The sequence below is a fragment of the Hirundo rustica genome, chromosome 1 (genome assembly GCF_015227805.2).
Source record: "Hirundo rustica isolate bHirRus1 chromosome 1, bHirRus1.pri.v3, whole genome shotgun sequence".
NCBI lineage: Eukaryota > Metazoa > Chordata > Aves > Passeriformes > Hirundinidae > Hirundo > Hirundo rustica.
Genome location: NC_053450.1, coordinates 29,535,370 through 29,553,060, shown reverse-complemented (window position 1 = coordinate 29,553,060; position 17,691 = coordinate 29,535,370). Strand labels below are relative to the sequence as shown.

At 47.2% G+C, this 17,691-nt stretch overlaps 1 protein-coding gene across 1 annotated transcript; it reads right to left on the bottom strand.

Annotated features, from left to right (window-relative positions):
- Positions 1–465: 465 nt before the first annotated feature.
- HEY1 (hes related family bHLH transcription factor with YRPW motif 1) lies at positions 466–3,807 on the bottom strand. The gene is made up of 5 exons (XM_040084558.1): positions 3,662–3,807; positions 3,467–3,542; positions 3,310–3,393; positions 3,112–3,193; positions 466–2,306 (listed from the first exon to the last, which is right to left on the bottom strand). The coding sequence occupies exons 1-5, from the start codon at positions 3,751–3,753 to the stop codon at positions 1,723–1,725; spliced, it is 918 nt and encodes a 305-aa protein (XP_039940492.1). The 5' UTR covers positions 3,754–3,807; the 3' UTR covers positions 466–1,722.
- Between the last annotated feature and the right edge of the window lie 13,884 nt (positions 3,808–17,691).

Below are 17,691 nucleotides of genomic sequence, written 5' to 3'. Positions count from 1 at the left end.
AGGTGGATTCTGCACTAATGGACTGAATGTGATCTGAACCCTCACTGTAATGTACAAAACTTCATTCCAGAGCCATAGGACAGATAACAACTTCATGAGTTAGACAGAAAAGGACTTCATATTTGTAAAGATGATCACTTTTTAATGTTAATACAAGTCACTAAGAATATTCAAGCACAGTGCAGCTTTCACTTCTTCTTTAGCAGAAACCCTGTTATCTTTACTCCCTGCCCACAATCTGCCAGGCACATAAAAGTGATGCGCAAGAGAAATCCTACATTTCCTTCCCTTGCCTGTTACTCCAAGGCACTGTGGTTCTTCATGTACCCAGCTAGCATGCCATAGTATCTGAGAAGAGTAAATACAAATGCCCACAGCAGGACTAAAGCAGTTGTTCAACATCTCCTGTGACACCCACTGCCACAGAATACTCCACTGCTATATATTAGACAAGCATGTCATTTTAAATACTTTGTTCCTTCTCCTTTATTTAGCCACAACACAGATACAAGAGCAGGCAAACCTCTTCCAATGGAACTCATTCAATAAATCTGCTCAGATTAAGATTCTCATGAACTCAAGCAAAATATATGCACATGCACACACTCTCAGGCACACAAGAACACAGCAGAACCCTCACAAAATGAGGAGTGGCACTGAACTGCCCCTAAAACGCAACAGAAACATCACCTAGTTAGGATGCATCTGTTAAGCAACAAGTCTGTGCACTGAACAGGTTCCCACTGTACCATTCCATTGGCTATTTAAATACCAGCATCAACGGTTTCAGCTGAAAATCTGAAGCTGACAGAGAAGAGTCTGACCTCAGATACCCAAGAATTCAGGCTAGCAGAACAATTATTCCACTGTAACTCAAAGCAGGATCTGGCCCTAAGAAATGAAGATGCACATGACCAGCTCTGGCTGGGAGATTACTGCAGATGACAACTTTAGTTCCCATAACTTCCCCAGGAACTAAACCCACAACCAACACAGCGTGCAATTTGGCTTTTGCACCCTCCCCACTCATACTGCTCCTTTTGGTGGAAGAAATAAGTGCAGTGGCTCTAAGAAGTGAATAAATATCTACTGGGGACTAGAATAAGATTGCCAAATATAACAAACGGCTTCAGAAGAAAGAGGAATTGGGCTCTTAGATAAAGCTGGTCAAGCAGGTCCATCTGATTTGTCAACGCTTTGCTCAGAAATATAAGACTCAAATATAGTTTACAAAAAGCGTAATTCTTTATAGAACATCTCAGTGTCAAAATACTAACAAAAACACAGCTTGTAAATGCTGAGAAGAATGGTCTTGGAAAATTAATAACAAAACTAGGCCATTGCTAACAATAACAGGTGGTATCTCTTCATAAAAAGCCAGTCCGACGTACTCAGGAAAAAATGAAACATTTGAAACAAACTGTTTACAAAAGTGACTTAAATGCTCAGCAGAGATCTAACACAAGTGTTAACAAACCACTACTGTAATTTTATTTTTGGACAACTTCAGCAACTATTAAAAAAAAAAAAAAAACAACAACCTGTTAATACAAAAAACGTAGAAAGCAAAAAGAAAAATCCAATGAAGACAGTTTTTAGACAAACTCAGTTAAGATGAAGCTGTACCTTTGTCCCAGTTACTAAGAACTTCAACTTTAAGGGTGGCATAACCCAGCTCAGCTAGGTTTATAGGCTTTCCCACCCTCGTTAAAGAGTCTGTTCTTAGAAGGCGCCAATCTCAGTCCCCCAGGGTCTGTACGGTTTGCTGAGCGTTGCTGACTGCGTCGGTGTCGATGGGCTCAGCACGTTGGGGGACAGCAGATGAAAGGAGCCAAACGAGAAGGGGAATGCAGACAAAGATGCCATGGAGGAGAGAAGAGGAGGGGACAGTTTGGTAGTAGACGTGACCACGGGGAGCACTGGTCCGACGCTGCCATTTGGGGGCACTCTGAGTGAGGGAGTTTCAGCATGTGGGGCAGCAATTCTGGTCTGGTGGTGTGGTTCTGTGGAAGATGCTGTAGTACTGGTATTACCATGCCCATTTTGAGCCAGCAGCAACGGGTGAGGTATGTGAGGGTGATGTCCAAAGGCACTGCCCCAAGGGATGTGTCCAATGCCAGCGTGCGCACCACTCGCTGCTTCCCGCTGAGAGGCGTAGTTGTTGAGATGAGACACGAGTCGAACTCGCAGGGGATCAGAGGCGTCCAGACCCTCTATGATACTCAGGTATCGAGCGACTTCAGCCAGGCACTCTCGAAATCCTAGACTCCGATAGTCCATAGCCAAAGCATGAGCATCAAAATAACCTAAGAGAAAAGAGCAGAGAATGAAATCTTAAGATGTTGTTTTCTAGTCATTGTCTACAAGTAGCCTCCCCACTCCACCCTCCCCTATAAGCATATTTCACTTGGATGTGGTTAGTATTCCCAACCATAGACTAGCTGCCAAGCCCCTTTTTTTTTTCCCTTCCTTTTTTGTTTAACAAGCTTTTCTTTTATATCTGTGCTGTGATGCTGCAAGTCCCAAGATCAGTCACAGACTGCCATTTTTAAACTGGAATTGCTCACTGACACTGGAGGAAAGTATTTTTGTTCTTTCTGTGTCTCCTCCATGCAAGCAAAACCACAGCACACTGAAATTCATTAGAAACACAAGTCCTAACTTATCAGGAGACTTAAGCAGACAAAGTACTTTTTTCTTAAAAGTGCCATTCAGCATTTTTGCTAAATCTTTTCACCACTTATTTCATCCTGCATTTTTTCCTAGTTCAATTCTGAAATTTCAAAAAATCAGAGAAACAAGCATTAGACATAAATAATAACTGTTTTCCAAGCTGCCAAAAGCTGATTCACTTTACAGTGTTGACACACTGCTAGAGAGACTTGCAGTCACTCTCCTCTAGAATAACTCTCTCCTCAGAGCTAGCACCGCAAAACCTTTCAGTGCTAGTGATGCCACAAATCTTGTCAAGTAGAGAAAGTCCCTAATTCCTGATGAAACGTGAGAGGGCTGCCGTTCACCTTCTGTAAGCACTGCCAACGCTGGGGAATGCGCTGCTCTCACAGCAGCCTCCCTGCAGGGCTGCTGACTCTGTCACGCACAAAACTTTACCTTTCCCTCCTGCTGTATGCAGCATTTTCAGGTGATCGACAGTCATCTGCAGAATCTCCGCTTTTTCCAGCTTGGCTGATCCCTACAAGAGAAGGGAGGCACCAAACGTTTTAGGCAGAACCAGAGAGGTTACCGAGGGGTGACGCTCCCTCCCGGGAAGGGATGGTGGGGGCAGCGAGGAGGGTCGCCGGGCGCTACCTGCTTCTCAAAGGCGCTGGGCACCAGCCTCCTCAGCTCGGACAAGCTGTTGTTGATGCGGTCGCGGCGGCGCTTCTCGATGATCTAGGGCAGAGAGCGGGGGTCAGCGGAGCCGTGCCGGGCTGCGGGGAGCCGCGGCCGGCCGGCGGGCACTCACCCCTCGGCGCCTCTTCCTGGCCAAGATCTGCGAGGTGGTGGAGGGCGACATGGAGCCCGCGGCCGAGCTCAGGTTCCTGCGGGGAGCAGCGGGACACCGGTCACCGCGGGGATTCGGGGGTGCCGGGGCTCCGCGGGGCGGAGAGAGGGAGGGGGCGCGGCGCAGCCCCACGGCGCCCACCCCGCCAGAGCTCACCCGTTCTCGTCTGCGCTCTCCTTCTCCACCTCGACGGCCTCATCCAGCTCCTCGCTGTCCGACGAGCTGTACTCGGGGTGCGCCCGCTTCATGGCACCGACGGCGGGGACGGGGGCGGCGGGGCGCGGGCGGCCGTCGGGGAGGCGGCGGGCGGCGGGGCGCGGGAGGAGCGCGCCCAGAGCGCGTCCCGCGCCTCGCCCGGCGCCCGTCTCTCCCATGGAGTTCCCACGCCCGGCGGGCAGGCAGGAGGCGGCGGGCAGAGGCAGGGAGGGACGCAGGGAGACGGGGAGGGAGGCAGGGAGGCAGGCAGGGAGGGAGGCAGGGAGGGAGGCAGGGATGCGCAGGCGGCGGGCACGGACGCAGCCGGGCAGAGCGCGCCCGCCGCCGCCCGCCGCTCGGCACCGCCACGCGCGGCCCCCGACCGCCCCCATTGGCCGCCGCCGCCGCCGCCCCGGCCAATCGCCGGCGGCCGCTGCCGGGGCCACGCCCCCGCCGCGGGGGAGGTGCGGCCGTGGGAACGCGGAGCGGGGCCCGGCGGGGGGCATGGACGGATGGATGGACGGATGGATGGATGGATGGATGGATGGATGGATGGATGGATGGATGGATGGATGGATGGATGGATGGATGGATGGATGGATGGATGGATGGATGGATGGATGGACGGACGGATGGACGGACGGACGGACGGGTGGGTGGGTGGATGGATGGATGGATGGATGGATGGACGGACGGACGGACGGACGGGTGGGTGGGTGGATGGATGGATGGATGGATGGATGGATGGATGGATGGATGGATGGATGGATGGATGGACGGATGGATGGATGGACGGATGGACGGATGGACGGATGGATGGATGGATGGATGGATGGATGGACGGACGGACGGACGGGTGGGTGGACGGACGGACGGACGGACGGGTGGGTGGGTGGATGGATGGATGGATGGATGGATGGACGGACGGACGGACGGACGGGTGGGTGGGTGGATGGATGGATGGATGGATGGACGGACGGACGGACGGACGGGTGGGTGGGTGGATGGATGGATGGATGGATGGACGGACGGACGGACGGACGGGTGGGTGGGTGGATGGATGGATGGATGGATGGATGGATGGACGGGTGGGTGGATGGGTGGGTGGATGGATGGATGGATGGATGGATGGATGGATGGATGGATGGATGGATGGACGGATGGATGGGTGGATTGACGGGTGGATGGGTGGACGGATGGATGGATGGATGGATGGATGGATGGATGGATGGATGGATGGATGGATGGATGGATGGATGGTGTTGGGCAGCAGTGGGAATGGGGCACGTCTCCAGCTGGGGAGCTGGTGTGGGTGATGTGGGTGGTGTGTGGGTGGACAGGGTAGGGCAGTACCCTTGGGGCTCCTGCTAGTCCTTCCACCTACCCCTCCAGCTGGGGTCCCCAGCAGCCTGAGCCCAGGAGAATCATTGCACCCTGCAGAGACTGATGAAATTTCTGATGGCTTCCTTAAGGTAACAAGGGCCTGGGAGAGCTGAGTGAGGCGATTCACAAAATAAATCAGGTTTGAAGAGACCTCTTCTCAACTAGACAATGGTTAGTGCCACACTAAGTGCCACACCAAGTGCCGCATCCACTCTTTTCTTAAACTCCTCCAGGTGTGGTGACTCCACCATCTCCCTGGCAGCCCATCCCAGGTATCTCCTTTGCTGAGAAGAAATACCTCCTCACATCCAACCTGAACTTCACCTGGCACAGCATAAGACTGTGTCCTGATGTCCTGTCGCTGGTTGCCTGGGAGGAGAGGCTGACCCCCACCTGGATACGACCTCTTTTCAGGGAGTTCTAAAGAGTGATAAGGTCACCCTGATCCTCTTCTCCAGGCTGAAAGAAGAGGGGAAAGCCTGGGTGAGAGTAGCTTGCTTGCCCTCCTTAAAAAAAAAAAAAAAAAAAAAAAAAAAAAAAAAAGCGAAAATGGTGGCTAAAGCCTGGAAGCCGAGGAGGCTTTAACTTGGGGCTTTTCAGTTTGTTGGCAAGGCAAGGGAAATCAAGGCCTTCCTCTTCCCTGTACCCTTCCAAACTGCAAATCTGCCAGCTACATCTTTTCCTTCTCTACTCTCCCCACCATGGATTGTGGCAGTGGGCAGAAGTAGGAACAGTTTTTAAGAAGCTGAAAGCATGTGGCCTTTGCTGGCAAGGAGGGAGGAATGACAGGAAAAGTCAGCACTGGATTCAGGATGTGTGGAGGTCTGGCTGGCACTCTCACCATGAGTACATGCTGCCTTGCACTCAGCAGGGCCCTAAGCCTGAATGCTGTATTCCCCCAACAAGTCCTCTTCATTCTGCCAGCTTTCTCAGGCTGAGGTACTGGAAAAATAGGACAGGTGAAATGAGGGTGTACTCTTTGAGGTGGTTTCATAATAATTAGATTTTCATTTACATGGAGCCTTTCAACTAAGGCTCCCTTCTATGTTCATTCTTCCGTGTTTCACAATTGGATGGACTGGAGGACAACCAAGATGAACATCATGTGAGAGCAAAGGGCTGATGAACCCAGATTTCCCATTCTAAGGGCCTGGAATAATTACCATTCAACCTCCCATTGGTTTAAGTAAAAGTTACCAGCACAGGGTTGCCTCAGATTTCATGGAGTTGACCATATTTTTGCCAAGCATCTCAAGCAGGAAGGAAATGGAAGCAAGGACCAAGCTAAAAGTAGTAAAATACCTGCAGTGAAGAAGATAGAAACAGTCCTGCAGTAACTAACAGAAGATGACAGAAGTATTCTAGCCCCACATTTATTTTTTTTTTTCAAAAAGCTATCCTTTCTGCAGTGCTTTAATTAATTTTGTGTCAGCACTTCTATTTCATTCACCTTTCCAGCCTCTATATTTTTGTTGTGAAACTTGTCTGCCTGCACCACTTGCTTTTACAGTTCAGTGAAAGGCACAGTTATATTCATGTTTTTCTGGCCTGCAGACTATGCATCTGAGTTCTACTGTCCAGGCACATATATGTCTTCTCCTACTATGGAGAAAACAAACATGGTAGAAGAAGTTCCTTGGGATTAAGCATCGATTGCTTGGGAGTAGAGGTGTGGTCACCCAGGTTCCCAGCAGCTGGATCCTGGAGCTATCCCCATCTGTAGCTCTGTGAACCACTGGGGCCAGGCAGCCTCCAAAGAAGATTTCTGAGCTTGTGTAGACACTGACTACTGCAAATGATTTACAAGAATGGGCAGGTAGAGTGTAGCTGTGCCTCTACACAGTGTGAGCAATTGCAGTTGGCTATCAGCAGCCGTGGGAAGATAGGAAACATTTGCCTGTGTGTGGTTTCAATCTTCCCATCCAGCACTAGGAGGAGCAGACAGCAAAACCAGCTTTAAATTGCTCTTGTGCTTTCCTTGTGCTGGGCATGGATCCACAGCGTTGGTCTAATTGTTAAGCACGGCCCAAAGGGAAATTTTATTAGTCCAAAATTACCAACACGCCAAGACAGCGCTGTCAGACATCTCTCTCACCAGAAGGGCAGACAGGAGAGCAGCCCATTGCTCACTAAAGCCCAAGGAAGTTAAAACAACAGTGCACAAGGTGACACTTCTAAATAGAGTTGAATTTCAGCCCCCACTGACAGCTTTGCACCAATGAGGCAATGAACCTTAGGCGATGACAGCCTTCTCTCTTGTCCCCTACACTGCCTCCCTTTTCCCTGTTTCATGTGGCAGTGCCCTCTTGCCTTCTACATGCCCACTTCCTACAGCAGCCATGCTGTGCCTCAGTCACCCCACCACCCAAACATTGCATCTCACACTCCTTCCTATCACACACACCACCATACTTGACTAGCCCCCTCTTGCCACTCCCCCTCGCTTCAGTTTCCCCATTGCTTCCAGGACTGGCACAACTCAGCATTTCCAGATCCAGGGTCTACAGCCACATCTGGCTGCAGTGCTGGAAGCCGGAATGGCAGGACAGGGTAGAGCCCTCACCCCAAAGCAGAGACTCAGGTTTGAGACATGCAGGAGCTCTTGTGGCAACTGTCCTTTGGGAGTGGTGCTAGTTTTCATGTGCACCTCACATTTTTCTTTGTTGGATGCCCCCCTATAGCGATATCAGTGGTACTCAAAGTGCTCTGAAATGGTGCTGTTTATTGCTGCTGCAGGCTTCCCTCCAGCAGAGACCTGCCACCACTGACCCCTGCTCCAGTGTGTGTGTGTGCTAAATTAATTCCCATCCCCTTCCTTTAGGTTTTCTCTCCCAAGGGAGCAAGTGCTTTGAAGAGTAATCCCGTCAACCTGTCACCCCAAGTCCCGGAAACTCATTGTTGCTATGGTTACTGTGCCCAATTCAACTGGTGGCTCTGGCACTCACATTGCAGCCAGGCAAAAACATCAGTGCTCCCCGCTCCCCACATATATCCAGCTGCAGCATCAGCTCTGCAAGCAAGATTTTGCTGCTCCAAATCTTGGGGTTTTTTTTCTTTACAGAGTTTTGGCTGATTGTTGCTGCCACTGACACAGGGCAACACTAGTTACCACAGATCAAATGGAAGTACTGGAGAAGTGAATGGGAGTGACAGAGGAGGGTTTTAGACTCCTTGCAAAATCTGTTAGCAGTACTGTGACTATAAATGTGTTTCCTCAGGAACTGAACACTGACATTCCTGTCTGCACATGCCAGAGGTCCAAATAGCCAGCTCAGAAGTTAGGCTGGGGTGCTCTCCAAGCACACCAGCCCAAATTTCTTCTATGCAGGCGCTGAGTGTCTTTGTGCTGGAGCAATTGCTGCTGCAGAAGGACATAAACATCACACATTCACGTTCATCTGTAGTGATAGCCAGATCATCAAGACATTCTTCTCTTCAAGCTGGCCAAGGACAGGGATAATATTTACATCAAAGTCCTTACAGTAAGCAGAATGCTCCAGCTGCAATGCTTCTGCTGCAAGATAGGTTTCAAGTGTCATCTTTTGGAAGAAGTGTTTAGCTATGAATAAGCAAGACTAGCATTGTCAGCACAGATGGAGTAGCAGTGCAAACAGATATCTGTTCTGGATGGCTCCAACAGGTACCCTTCGCATTAACCTGCTTAGGCTTCCTCCAAAGCTCATCTCCAAAACCAGACTGTGCAAAAGGCTAATCTGTGAACACACATTCAAGCTGCTGACAGGCAAAGCTACCTCATATTTCATCAGCCCTGTGACTGAGGGGGGCAGAGACAGACTGGCTATTTTATTACCTGGTTTCCTTTCCAATAGATTTTGCTTATTTTCTCTTTTTATGCAAGTTTCCATCTGACCTAAGGCTCTTACAGATGTCAGCTTCTTCCATAGACATCCTTTCCTCCATTCCCACAGCACAACCTGTCCTGTGGAAAGACACTACAAGACACAGGAAGACCCTACAGGAGGAATGACACTAGGTCATGCTAATTAATGGCTGTCTCATAATAGATGCAAAAGGAGGCAAACTTGAGAGGCACAGTGTAGAAAATTCTGGTTTGACTTGCAACCACCTTTGATCTTAATCACGGGAAAGTGACACCCTGTCCATATGTATGACAGTGCACCTTGTGTAAAATCACACAAAAAGTCAGCAACACGTTATTGGCAGGACAGCCTCTGTCAGCATTGACAAATCTTAGAGGGGGACAATGGCCCCAGAACTGTGTCAACTACTGACACCATCCCAGCATGGTGAAAATTTCACTGTAAATTGGTAGTTTGCTTATACCGGTGATCATTCCTCACTATCACAGTACTGTCTGCACCAAATATCACAGAGTAAAACCAGATTTTCCTTTTGCTGACCATTTTTTAACCAAGTTCTCTGTAGTTTGCCAAAATAGTTTTGTTCTGTTCTTACAGTGCTTCTCATAAATGACCTGAGGAATAAGGATACAGAAACTTGCTCTGGTTTCATGCTGTTGAAATCTTCACAGTCCATCAAGGAACAGCCTGGCTGGTTGTTTTCCTGTGCAATTTTACAACTTCAGTGTTTTAAAAGTAGTGCTCAAACCATGCTTTGTGTTACACAGTGATATATGCAAGCGCCTACTCCAAAGAGTTTACAGTCTGAGACCTACTTTGAGTTTTCTTTGCCAATAAGGTGCAGCTTTGAGAAAATTGTGTGTGTACTATTCATTCTTGCTAGGAGGCATAGGATAGAGAACAACTCCCAGACCTTCTGTTTCACCATGAAAACTATTATTTATAGTATGCTCTTTCAAGGTGAAAACATGGCTTTTTGGCTATTAAAAACAATATTTTTTTTCCCTAAAAACTTTCTTTGAACTGAATTGCATTGTGAAAAAAAAAAAAAAAATTAAACTTGAGCAAGCCCCATAGCTGTTGGTAAGTGCAGTTTGTAATAAAGCAAATCCGAGTAATAATCCATGCCTTTTGAAGGTACCAGCTATTATGACCATTGCACAGCTGAATTAAATAAAAATGGTGAATACTATGTATCTGAAGTGGTGAGCACTGACTCCCAGAAAAGCATCTGTTCTCTCTCAGATGATGACTTTTACTCACCTCACACCTTTCTGCCCTAGGCTTTGCTAGACAGCTGCTGTCCCACAGCGATCAGCCACCTAAGCAAAAGGTAGAACTGGGGAAGCAGCCACTACAGGAGACACTCCCCAGTCACAGAAAGATGAACTGTGAGGGGATGTTTAGCATGTGTGACAAGAGTGAGAAAGTGCCAGGGATTTTCAATTGCCATAAATGTGGTCAGGACTTGGTCTGAGATTTCATCATGGAGATCCTGGCAAGGTAGCTTGATTTGCCTACTTTAGATAATGACAAAGCTTGACTGGTTTGAATGTGAAACCTTATTCCAGACACTCAGAGTATCTGCATATTGGAGGACACCAAAATCAAATCCTATCATCAATTGTCTCTTCCATTATGTTACAGAATACCAGGATAAAAATAAACCACAGAAAAGAAGTGTCACTGTGATTTTGTCAGAACAGAGTTGGATACTGCACCTACCATTTGACTTGAGCATTTTGACTCCAAGTTGAGGGGTCATAATTCTGAGATTCAAGCTGATTTTTAAGTGCCATGAAAGCTTTGTAACATCCTGCACTGACATTGAGGGTATTTTCCTGTGACATGCTTTACTTCAGTCTTGTTCTTAAAAACAACAGCATTCTTGTTGGTTTCAGAAAAGTCAAAGCTTGTGGACCCTGCAGAGCCAACCAATATAGCAGTACAAAACCTGTACCCTGTATAGATCCACCATTCTCTGAGTAACCTTCATTTCAGCTGCTTCTAAAATGAAAAACTATTCCAGGGGAAATAGTTTTCTTCCAAAACAGCCCTCATCTGAAAGATTTATTCCAGAAAAACCTCAGTTATATGGGAAAAGACACTATCAAAGCAGCATGCCAGGTCAGCTACAGCACTTACTTACCAGGCATACCCAGGCCTCTCTTGATTCATACCACCCTAGACATGATAAAAATCCCTTGTGTTTACTTGTCAGCAAACCAAACCTCTGGGATACGGCTCTCAATACATAACTGTGCAAGCACTGAGATGCCAGGATGATGAGCTCTCTATGAGCACCTCCACAGTCACTATTAATGACGGTGCTCTAAAGCAAGTGCAAACAGTCACACGCTCGTAATGCTTAAACCACAGCAAATGTGTTTAATCCCACACAATAGCTCCGTTATTCTGTGTCTTAGAGCTGTGGTCGGCCAGGGAAGTGGTGACCACTTCTCACATATATAACGTATACCAAACATATTCAGTTTGGCAGGAAGACAAGAAGCTGGAAGTGTCACACTGGAGCCTAGCCCCCTGACAGCATGAGACATGTGCTTGTAAGCTGTCTCGAGGAGGATATTTGATTGCCCTCTTTCTTCTTCTGCCTCTCTCCCAACAAAAGTAGAGTGACCTCCCCCATGACCTGGCAAGTGCTGAAATTCCCCAAACACATTTTTCTGTTGTGCCCCAACGCTGAACAAAAGGAAACGAAGCAGCCTCGATATATTTGAAGCATGGAACGAAAATAATAGCTGGCTCTTGCTCGCCCTGCAAACGCCGATCTTCACCTCCTCCCCAGCGCGGTTTGCGCTGCCTCCCACGCTTATCTGCTGCACTGTCTGCAGCTATTTCGGATTTATACACTTATTTATTTATTTGTGCCTTTACTTATTTATTTGGAGAAGGGCAGAGTGGGGGGCGGGCGGGGGAGGAGGGGGGGGTCTATGTAATTGCAGTTTACACTGCGTTCCCACGCTACTATTGTTTGTGGCTTTGTTTCCTATTCCCATCACGTGTGCTAATTAGTTGGAGCCGCTGGCTAGCTGGGAGGCGTGTGTCTGGAGTAAAAGCAGAAAGATCACTTCCTGGAGGGATCTAGGCAATCTGAACAATTCTCTGCTTTACTTTCAGCCCTCTCCCTCCCCCCCGGCTTTACCACTCAGGGAAGAGAGAAGTGCTGATTGTCAAGCAGTAGACACCGGAGAGGCACAGATTTCTCTTCTGAAAAGGAGCAGCTCATAGAGGCAGGGAAAACTGGGCTGGAAAGAACGTCTCATCTGTGTTTAACAAACCTGATTTTTAATTTTATTTTCTTTTAATCTTCAGAAATCCCCAATGTCTTTCTGTTGTGGCTAAGAAGGTAAAAGCACCATTAAAAAAAAAAAAAAAAAATCCTCAGGTTATTTTAGCCTGCCCTTAGGAAGTGAGTCAGTTTTTTATGGCAAGGCTAAGCTAGCTCATGCCATAGCTTGCAATATGAAATGAGACCCAGAGAGAGAAGATTACCTGAGTCATGGCATTTGCTTATTAGTGCAGGCGTCAGACAGCAAGGCCAAGTCACACGGCAGCACCAAGTACCTGTGCATGGATCAGGTTTTAGACTCAACATTGCATTTGGTTTTGGTTCTCTAGTTAAATCCTCCTGCCCACAGCCCTGGTGTTTTTCAAATGAAAACACACTAGGTCTAAGCACACCAGACCCCCCTCAGCCCGCGTAGGCGGCATGTAGCCCACACAGGCATCAAGCTGGAGCTGTAGGAGCTGCCAGGGTCCCACCGACCCCCGCTGCCATGTCAGCGGCCTTGGCCGAAACCCGTCCTTCTCAGCCCGGCAGTAAGCCCTGGGGCCATGCCCCTCTGGCATTAATAGTGCTTGTCCCGCTGGTCTGGAGTGACTCCCCGTGTTCTCCAGTTTCCCGTGCCCAGGAAAACAGCGGGGGTTTGCGAGCAAGGGCGGGTGCTGCAGCGGCGGCGGGCAGGGAGCCCCTGCAGGGAGCATCGAGCCCGGGGCTCCTCCATTGCAGCCGGGCGCTGCAGCGCCTCGTGCCTGCGCCATCGCCGCCAGGCTCGGCAGAGGCGCAGCGTGTGCAGGAGACGGGCCCTCACCTCTTACAGGGAAGGGGTGCTCTGCCGAGCACTCGCCCGGAAACAAGACACGGTCCGATCTGTGTTTGCTTCTCTTTCACCAGGCTCTGTGAAAGCAGAGGTGTGCTGCTAATGACTGTAGTCAGGCTTAGTCCAAGTGTGGCCTGTGCTTTCCTGTACAGCTCTGGTACAGTTAAAGGAAAGGCCCAAAGAGAGAGCTGTCAGTCTGCCTTGACATTGTGGGATGGCAGCTAGGCAAAAACTTCCGTCCTCTGGGAAATTCCAACATTTCTACACTTGTTTTGCTTTCACTTGGGTTACAGAGAACTGAAATATCTCAAGTCTTTTTGGTTTGGGGTTTTCCTGTCCTTTCAGTGGGGAAAACAAGTCCTGTGTTTCGGAAACAGTGAAATGCTTCCCTGTGAGTCAGCTCAGCTTTGAAGGGCATCTCTTGTGAGAGTCACATTAATACTTGGATGTTGTCACTTACGTTATCTCCCAGCCTTGGTTTTTTTAGAAACTGAACCCCCTTTCTGGGTTACCTCTCTCATGATAGTCTCTTCAGCTCAGGGTACAGGACAATATTTTGCATTATTGAAAGTGTAGACTGAATGGCTGGCCCAGAGAAATGCAGGGTAATTTTTCCTGCCATGGAAAGAAGTGTTTTACAGAGTTACTGTGCAAGGCTTCAGAGGTGGTGTCCTCATACCATCACGCATCCTGCTTTCTTCTCATAACTGCTTTTGCCATTTACATTTACTTCACATCCATGCAGTAGCTCCAATTGCTTTGGTAAGTCAATTGGGAAAATATTTGTATTCTAGCTTTCAATGAGATAAGGAGCTAGAATTTAAGGAGAGGTGAGCAAATAGCTGGTGACCCAGCCCTGTGATGATGAGCAGGCACTTCTGGTGCTCTAGGAGATTGGAAAGCAGAGTCAGGAACACCTGCTGTGAATGTGGAGAAGGCTAGAGAGGGAAAGACCTGCAGAATCCACCCTGCATCATGGCCTGCTTTACTCAGGACACTGGTGGTCAGTGAGGAAAGTGCCATGTAGAAATATGGAAGGAATTTGCATGCGCATCATTAGCTTCATTATTTCCATTAAATAATCCCTGACTTAGCCCCAGATTTATATCTTCACAAACAGTCCTGAGCAATGTCCTGTCAGATCTTCCTCTTCCTGGTGGAAAGCATCCCTCTGCTTTGGAGTGGCTACAGTGTTATTGAGGAGAACACTAGGCTTTACCATAGCACCAACAGCTGACAGAGTCTGCTGCTTTTTGTACCTGTGGTCTTCCACTGACTATAAACATTATAATTTTTTTATTATTTATTTCTTTTATAATGCATCTCACAAACTGCTCCAGACACTGACCTCCCAGAGAGATTGCTGATCAGACAGAACTGCACTGCAGGGAGTGGTGAGTGCTCTGTTCAGATATCTTTTAAGAATATGTGAGGACCACCAACATCTTTGGAAAGAAAAGGAAAACTAATCTAGCAAAGCAACTCTGTGCACTGTAACAATTACAAGTCTTCTTCAGAACTAAATCTAGTTAATTATTTTTTAGTTCTTGCAACTCATTATTTATATTTGGAAATTAAAAAGCTCCAACTAGAACTAGCCCATCAGTGAGTCATTCAAAGGTTCTCTGTTCTTTTTCCTGTTTTCTCACTGAATATGGAAAGTGGCTCATGATTTGTGTCCTGATATGCAAAGCCTATATGAGCCTGAGGGAGCTTCACTCAGACTTCATGGCCACAGTAGCTTACGACAGTCTCTTCAGGGGAACAGAGTTCCAGCTAAAAGAGAGGCTTCTGGGTGCATTGGTCACAGTAATTGCAAAATGTTCTGAGAAGATGCTCACCCCTTCTGGAATTACAAATTAAATGAATTACCTCATTTCAACTTTCTTTTGGTGTGTGTACTGGTACAATGTACTTGGTTACACACAAAAAATTTTAAAACGGTCAGCTTTCCCATGGTCAGCAGAATTAATCAAACCTTGTTTTCTATGGAGTAATTCTCTACATCCTGATTCTGGCCCAGAATCCGTACATGCCAGTTTGTTCCATGGTGCTGCAGCTTGCACCCACAGGCTGACATATGGGCAGGAAGCAGAAGATGCTGCAGTGGGCAGAGGGCTTTGGCACGCTGACTACCTAGATCAAATCCTCTAGCATGGCCAATGGCGGACAACCAATCTAGGGCCCTTTTCTTCACCAGGTTTGCGTAAAACCTGTTGGATATCCATTAGTTTGAATCTGCCATTCATCAAAGGTGTGGGTGGTAGCCAACAAGTTTCAACATTATTGAGCTTGGAGTGTCTGATCAATAAATACATAAAAAGCAAAGCAGATAAATGAGACTGTTGCTGGAACTTGGTTGCCAAAGAAACTCCATTTAAAAAGCATCTATTTTGAGTACTAAAAGATTTCCCGGTGGATTAGGAGGAAGATATCATTTCAGTCCTTAGAGGTAGAAGTAGCAATGATATTGCTGTAGACATAATGGTATAAATAAATAAAATGCAGGGTTTTCTGGAAGAGTCCATATCTTTAGATCTAAGGTTTGTGTGTGCAGTTTACCCAGTTTCTCAGTTATATTGCCTGTTCTAGTAAAATGTACTCTTTTTTTTTTTTTTGGTTTTTTTTGGTTTTTTTTTGTTTTAAACTTTGCCTCTCTAAAGGATTTGGAAGACTCTTGGACACTGAAGTATTGTGCCTCAGAGTAAGTACACAGATGAGATAGTTAATCAGTCACTCACAGATTGTTTCTGAGATAGGAGAGCTTTCATGCTCTCTCTTGGAGAGTTCTCAGGTTTGTGATGACTGAAAATGGGGGATGGTTTCAATACCACATTTACAACTGCAGGAATGCAGAGTCCACCTTTAACTTGAAAATATTTGCATAAAGCATTCAGGTATTATAAAGGAAACTGATTACTTTATACCAGCTGGATTACAGCAAGCCAATATTGACTTCAAGTTTTGGTTGTCAGCAAGATTTATTTTACTCGAAGTAAATATTGACTGTGGCATTGCCAAGGCCAGTATTTACTTTGGAGGAATATCAATCTTGTGGCTCAAAACTGGAAGTCGATATCATCATTGTTACAATATCTCATAAGTAGTAGGAAGGAGGGGCTTTGGCTAATGGGAAACATATATACATATATACATAATTTAAGATGCAGTGGAGAAAAGAAAATGTGGAAAGAGGGTAACCACCTTGGACCAGTAAAAGACAGAAGCTGCTGGAAGGAACCACACAGTCAGAATATTATAATTCCCAGGGGCATCCTTCCTGCAGACACTGGTTTTTGAACTCTTGAAAAGTAAACAGCAAGAAACAAAACTGGTAGCTACCATCAGGAATAGTATAATAAATGCAAAAAGAATTTCTCTTCCCAGCCTCCTTTGAACTGTCAGTTGATTTTGTCTTAATACCCTGTAAGCCCTATAAAATACAACGCCTGCTCTGTCACGGGATAAGTTTAGAAAGCCATTGAAATTGTGCTTATTGGAGTCTTTGTCCCTTGTGTCTTTGTAAAGAAAAATGGCATCTAAACTTCAACCAAGAGGGAGACAAGGAGTCTGTTTGGATTTAAGGCCACTAACATGGAAAATGCTCTATGTTGCTTTTCACTCTGATGGTGAAACTGTGGAGGAGGGCATTAAATCCATAGCATTTATGTTATCCATGAAATCTCTTGGCACATGCACACACACTGTGTTCCTTGATACAACAGTGCTTTCCTAGTTTGAGTGCTATAAGAATGTAAAAATAACCATTTTCCTGTTAATGTCAGAGACAGTCCTATTAATTACAGAGACAGACAAACAGTCCTCAGGATTCCGTGGGGCTGGAAGAGGTGGAGTGCTCCCCAGCACAGAGCCCAGGGGTAGCAGTGTGCAGGAAGTACTAACAGGCAACCCCTGCTTAGGAAGAACCAGGACAAGTCTACCAAGGACTGTGGCTGGTGTCCCAGAGGCCTCATTCATACCACCACATTGCTGCTGGTAGAGGATGAGTTTGATGCAGGCCAGCTAAAATACACTTTCTCAACTAAGAAGCCCATGGACTGACTCCTAGCCAAGGAGAGTTTGCAGCTGCTGGAGCTGAGATCTTCCTGATCTAGAGCTCAGCACCCTCCAGATGTTGATAGAGACAGAATTGGGTCTGTGGAAATCCAGCCTTGACACAGACACCTCTGCCAACTGGTGCCCAAGACTGCCTGTCAGGAATATGTACCAGTAAAGGAAAGCTGCATGGCACTGAACTGCTTTCACTTGCCAGCTGCACTGAGAGGCACAAGTGGCAGGGGAGTCACTGCCCAAGCTGAAAAACGTGACAGGAGTCAGGTCTCTGCAGCAGGCCATTCGCTCTCTCAGGAAAATCCTCAGCTGGTGGCTTACAGCTGGATTTGCCATCATACAAACACACACAGCTATAATGTTTGCCTTTCAAAAGATCTACGGACTTAACAGCTGCTGTGACAATTGCTGCAAAGATCCGAGCTGAGCTTGTTAGAAACACCAGCCTCCTTGCTCTGTGTGTTAGCTGTATTTCTATGTTGTAGCCCTCCAAAGTGTGGGCATCAGAGCTGAGAACACTCATTCTGAATTTCCTGCACCTGTCCTGTCCACTCCCTCTGCCTAGCTGTGCTTG